This window comes from Setaria viridis, chromosome 2, assembly GCF_005286985.2.
Source record: "Setaria viridis chromosome 2, Setaria_viridis_v4.0, whole genome shotgun sequence".
NCBI lineage: Eukaryota > Viridiplantae > Streptophyta > Magnoliopsida > Poales > Poaceae > Setaria > Setaria viridis.
In genome coordinates this window covers 26,049,393-26,055,218 of record NC_048264.2, presented here as the reverse complement: position 1 = coordinate 26,055,218, position 5,826 = coordinate 26,049,393, and the positions used below count along the sequence as shown (strand labels likewise).

The window sequence follows — 5,826 nt, the reverse complement described above, 5'->3', positions numbered from 1 at the left end:
TGCAAAAATATTTTTTTTCAGTATTACTGTTTATCATTTGCATGTTGGCCCCTGCATCGCCCTACGGCGACTCGGGCGGCACCGCCACCTCAGGCGACTCGAGGCGGCACCGCCACCTTACCTTTAGTGTCGCTCCCTCCTTCCCCTCCCACTCGCCGCCACTGGAGCCCGCTGGCGGAAGTCCGTCCGGTGCGATGAGGGCGGCGATGGGCACATAAACTCCCACACAAAAGACCTTCTTCCCCCTCCACAACCTCCCCCACCCTCTTCTTTCCTATTGCTGCCGTGGTGGTTGCTAGCGGCGGTCGCACACCTGGGCTGGTGGTGCCCATATTCGGCACCAGCAGGCCTGGATCCAGCGTCGCCCAGGCCGTTTAGGGCATCCCCTAGTGGATCCATGGGGGTGCTAGTAGGGCCGGATGCCCAGATCCATGGTGGCGCGACCCGCGGCGGTGAGAGCGGCGACGACGACGGCTCGCAGCACCGGTGGCAGCCCGCTGCGGGGCGGCGACACCCATGGAGCCTACCTCTCCTGAGCTAAGCTCGGGGGAGGGCGTCTTAACTTCCATTGACCGCCACCGTGGGGAGCTCGCGGTGGATCCACCCGAATGCAGCCCGTGGGGGCTACAGGCGAGCGTGGCTCAGCTCTATGGCAGCGGCAGCGATGGACGGAGGGCAGCAGATGGAGGGTGGCGACGGCGGGCGGCCGGCTTTGGTAGCAGCTAGCAAAGTTTGGTTGTTGTCAGGGTGTTGAGATCCTCAGGCGAAAGCCATGACCGGTGCCGGCGACGACGGTGCCATGATGCATCGTGCTCCTTGTTGAAGGCGTTGTGGTGAGGACCTTGACCCCAGGGACTTTTTCCAGGTGAAAACCGAAGAAGCGAAGCATGTTCGGGCGGCAACGGCGCTAAGGCGCCGCTTTCCTCTTAAGGTGCCATTTTGGAGTCCTTGGGATGGCAGTACCCGTTCAGCTCAGTGGGATGGCGGTTTCAGTGTACTGCTAGTGTGCACGGTAGAAATTGACTAAGTACAGTTTCTACGTGACAAGAAAACAACAGGAAATAGTTGGCCGTCGAGCAAGATCATCCTAACTTCTAGGGTTTCTAAGAAAATGACAGATGGGAGGGATTAGTCGTTGCACAAGGTCCATTATTAGGTGGAAGTAAGAGCATAGAAGAAGTTTGAAGCTTAGTCTTTTTAACTTTCTTTCTTAGTGGCTTGCTTTCTTATTTTTCTTTGATCCTCGTATTGAGGCATGAAGTCTAAGTAATCATGTACCTTCGGACTAGGTGGTCGGATTTGTTTCTTTGTGGTCGTAGACATTCACTTGTGAATGTTCAAGACTGGATAATTTCCTTAATCTAAAAAAAATCTTTAGTATCTAACCGGGACTAAAAGGTTTTGCGCTAAAAAAATATTCTAAATTCCCGCGAGGCTCCTCACACGCGCACGTCACAGGTCACAAGTCACGTGATTTTTCACGCAAAATATGCATGTGTGCGGTGCATGGGATTCGAACCCACATCCTCAAGCCTCACGTGTAGCTTTCCTACCTTCTCACCTACACAACACATCTGATTGAGTAGGGGATGCAATCCTTTTGTAGCAACTTATGGGGGACCATTTAGTCCCGGTTCGTAGTACCAACTGTTAGTTCCGGTTGGTGTTACCACCGGGACTAAAGGTGTCTCCACGGACTACAAAATTTAGACCCGAGACTAAAGCCTCTTTTATCCCAGATCAAGAACAACCGAGATTTTTATTGGGGATGGAAGGTTATTTTTCTACTAGTTGGCTGAAAAGTGTTTTCAAAAGTTTTGAATCCTTATGTGTGTGTATATACACACACATACATACATATATACAGATAGACTGACTATCGATTTTTCTGGGTATGCTCTCCCTCCACTCTTTCTGAAGCCTGGCAAGTGGGACCAATGTGAGGGGTAGGAGGTTTTTTGTTAGGTGAAAAATGTTTTCAAAAGTTTTGGATCTTTATAGTATAGATTAATACATCCAGAGATTAAACCTTAATCCGAAACTAATTATGCATAGACGAACTTACTCGAAACTTTGCAAATGGTTTTTTTCCAAATTCATTTTCCATACAAAGAACACAATGCAACGGCTTGAATGCATCAAGAAAGATTATAACCTAAGTTTGCTTAACAATTTCATTTGTAAAATATTTTCTACTCCTGCCAATGACTCCTACTGGATTTCTAACTGCAGCTAGTATGTTTCTATCAGAATTTTGAATTCTTACAAAATTTAATTTGAAAATTAGAGTGTTACATCAAGCACCGAGAGCGAGCATCCGGTGGGATCCCGTTTTGAAGATTTGGCCTGGGGTTAGTACGTGCGTGAGATCGAAAAATGCTATAAGAAGTGTAGACTCAACACACGAGAGTTTTTAGTAACATCCTACGTCTTGCATACGTGCATATGGTGAGTTATTGTTGTTGAGTCTCCTTGTGCGATACAAGTATGGACCGGCGAGGCCCACAGTCGTGGGAAGGGTTGACCGGCAATCCATCCTACCGCTTTACGTGTGAATGCGTTGGCCTGGTCGTCACCCTCTTGCTACAGTTTACTGCTCTGGATTCCCTAATCCTCGCACCCTTGCGTCAGCCTTGCCCTACATGAATCAGGGGCTTCCTCGAGGTTAGCGACCGTGTGACGCCGCCCTGCCACATCGTCGCGTAATGATGATGTTTTTTACGGAGAAACTCCTTTTGAAGCCGGAGCAGCATCCTGAGATACTAGAAATTCTAAAAAAAATAGCAAAATATCTTGGATAGACTCAAATTATCATAGCTAATTATATTTTCTAAAAAATTACCCACCTATGCCATTATAAAAATAACTTGAAATAACTTCTAAATCTATATTTAAAATACCCACCTCTGTCATTATATAAAATAAACTAAGGTAACCCCCTAATCTTCGTCGAAATTACCCACTCAGGCTATTATAGATAATATTTAAAATAACCCCTAGATTTGCAACTAAATTGCCCACCACTTATACTTAAAAATAACTTCAAGTAACTCTTAGATTTGCATCTATACTACTCACATATGCTATTATTAAAAATAACATCAGCTAACCCTACATTTGAACCCAAATCACCTTAATTAAAAATATGCAAAAATGTATGATTCTAAATCATGTATTTCTTACACTATTGGTATCTGATATAATAATTAAGGTATATAGACATGATGTGTGTGTCACCATTTATAAAGATATATTGGAAGTGATAGGAATATAAATTTCTATGTTAAAATTACATCAAACAAATCCAAGTGCATATCTACAATGCAAAATGAAAAGTTAAAGGTTATATATGTGGATGAAAATATTATAGTATTACTAACTAAATCTATCACAATCGGATGAAGATAATAAGTATATATATATCTATATAAGTATTATTTTTAAATATTTAACAAATGAGAAGTATCTCAAGATAATAGTTTTGTAGCAATAGCCTCATTTTTTCCATTGGAGACTTCGCATTAGTTCTCACGAGACACGCTAGAAAAAAAAAGACAAATCCTTGAAATTCTCACAAAAATCAAAAATATCAAACATCAATCCTATAAACTCTAATAATCATAGTCATTGGTCCATTATGTTTTTTTAAATAAAAAAACTACCCACCACTATCCCTATGAGAATATTCTAAAATAAACCCTAAATCTATATATAAATTACCGAGCTCTGTCATTATAAAAAAAATAATATAAAGTAACCCCATAACCTTCATCCAATTTACTCATGAATATGATTATAAAAGCATAACTTAAAATGTCATTCTAAATTTGTATCTAAGTTACCCACGTATGTCGAAACTAAACACCTAAATCTTGATCTAATTATCTTCATGTGCATTATACAAAAATGCTCAAAATTAAACTAATATATGATTCTAAATCTATATCATTGTTGATATAGAAATACTAAGTTAAAGTATATAGGCACGATGAGTCACGGGGCTTTGGTACCAAGTGTAGTAGTGAACCATTATTTCCTCTTGAAAATTTTGTTGTTCGACAATTTGCGAAGGAGTGTGAAAAGGAATTGACAGATCGTTGTCACGAAACGTACATGATCGCGCTGGATTTGGGATCGTCGCCGGCAGCCCGGGACGGTAGGGTACATTGACCTGGAGTTCGTCACCACGCGCCGGCCGAGCGCAGAGTCAACGGCGAGTTCGACATGCAGCAGATGGAGCGCGTGCTCGAAACTGGACTTTGGTGCGCGCACCGCGACCCTCCATCGCTGAAGCCATGGCTGCCTGGCCTCACCAAGCTCTATCGTCGTTCGGCTAAACGCGTTCGTCCGATGCAACTGCGTATCATACACAGGAGGATTCGATCGAGCTGTCTACGCACAGAGTAGTACGTTGCAATGCGTCTTGTGATTATTTTGTTATAAACTTTTTTGATTGAGTTGATGCTACAGTCAAGCAGTTCAACCACAGGTAGAAATGTAGAATTCTCGGAGGCTATCATGCATTACATGTTAAAATTCTCATCCAGTTAAGTGAAAAATCATGATTGTTTGTTACAGAAAAAAAACCAATTTTGTTGCTAACAAAATTTCCCATCCGATTGGAAGAATAACACAGTTAACTGAATTCAAACTACAATCAATCATCAATGAAATAACAACAAAGAGTTAATCTCAGTAATCCTATTACACAGATCATCCTCCAGCTCCTGTAACTAGAGGGTCTCGACGATAAGGTCCCGCAGCGCGCGCCTTGACGCCTCGACGTCGCGGCCAGTGAGGAACGGGTGCCCGAGCAGCTGCGGCACCGTGGCGCGCCGCGTCGGCTCCCTCTGCAGGCACGCGGCCACGAACCTGCGCAACTCCGCCGACGCCTCTGCTTCTTCCGGCACGCGCAGAGGCTCCCCGTGGCAGATGGCCAGCTCCAGCTCCGCCGCAGACGCCTTCTTCACATCCGGCACGACGGCGAACCGGCCCAGGAACAGCTCCAGGACGGTGACGCCGAGGCCCCAGACGTCGGCGGCCATGGCGCCCTGCGGCCCGGCGCGGGCTATGGGCGCGAACCTCTCGGGGCTGAAGTAGCAGCGGGTGCCGGCGGTGAGGGGGACCTGGAGGTGCTCGCCGGCGCGGCCGTAGAGGATCTTGGAAGTGTTGAAGTCGCCGATCTTGATCTCGCCCCGGGAGTTTGCGAGGAGGTTGTCCGGCTTGACGTCCAGGTGCGCGACGCCGCGGGAGTGGAGCTGGGCGAGCCCCACGACGCAGTGCGCGGCCGCCTCGGCGAGCGCCGGCTCGGGGAATCCTCCCTTCCCTCGGCGCCGGCGCAGGACGCGGGAGAGGGAGCCGGCGTCCATGAACTCAAGCAGGCAGGCGGGCTCGCCGGCGGGACCGCGGAGCAGGGCGTGGCAGTCGACGACGTGCGGCGACCCGGCGGCGCGGCGGAGCACCTCGGCCTCCTCCTCGACGTCGGGGTCCGGGTCGTACGACATCTTGAGCGCGAACACCGCGCCGGTGCGGCGGTGGCGAGCCTTGCTGACCCTGGCGAAGCCGCCGGCGCCGAGGTCGCCGATCCAGTCGAAGTCCGAGAGACGCATCTCCTCTGGCGCGGGCGCCGCCGCCGTCATCATCTGGTGCGGAGCGGCACCGGCCCGGTGGAACATCTGGTGAGGCGCGGCGGGGGCGATCGAGCAGACCATCGCCGTGGGACTCGCGCTGGTGGGAGACGATGGAAGGGACGGGAGAACAACGCAGGGCGCCAGGGCGGTGATGGGAAGCGATCGCTGTGATGGACGAGGAAGCGATGGGCGCTGG

At 48.2% G+C, this 5,826-nt stretch overlaps 1 protein-coding gene across 1 annotated transcript; it reads right to left on the bottom strand.

Moving 5' to 3' along the window:
• Positions 1 to 4,559: 4,559 nt before the first annotated feature.
• LOC117844200 (mitogen-activated protein kinase kinase 9) lies at positions 4,560 to 5,826 on the bottom strand. The gene has a single exon (XM_034724957.2). It carries the CDS (start codon positions 5,709 to 5,711, stop codon positions 4,734 to 4,736), a length of 978 nt encoding a protein of 325 aa, XP_034580848.1. The 5' UTR covers positions 5,712 to 5,826; the 3' UTR covers positions 4,560 to 4,733.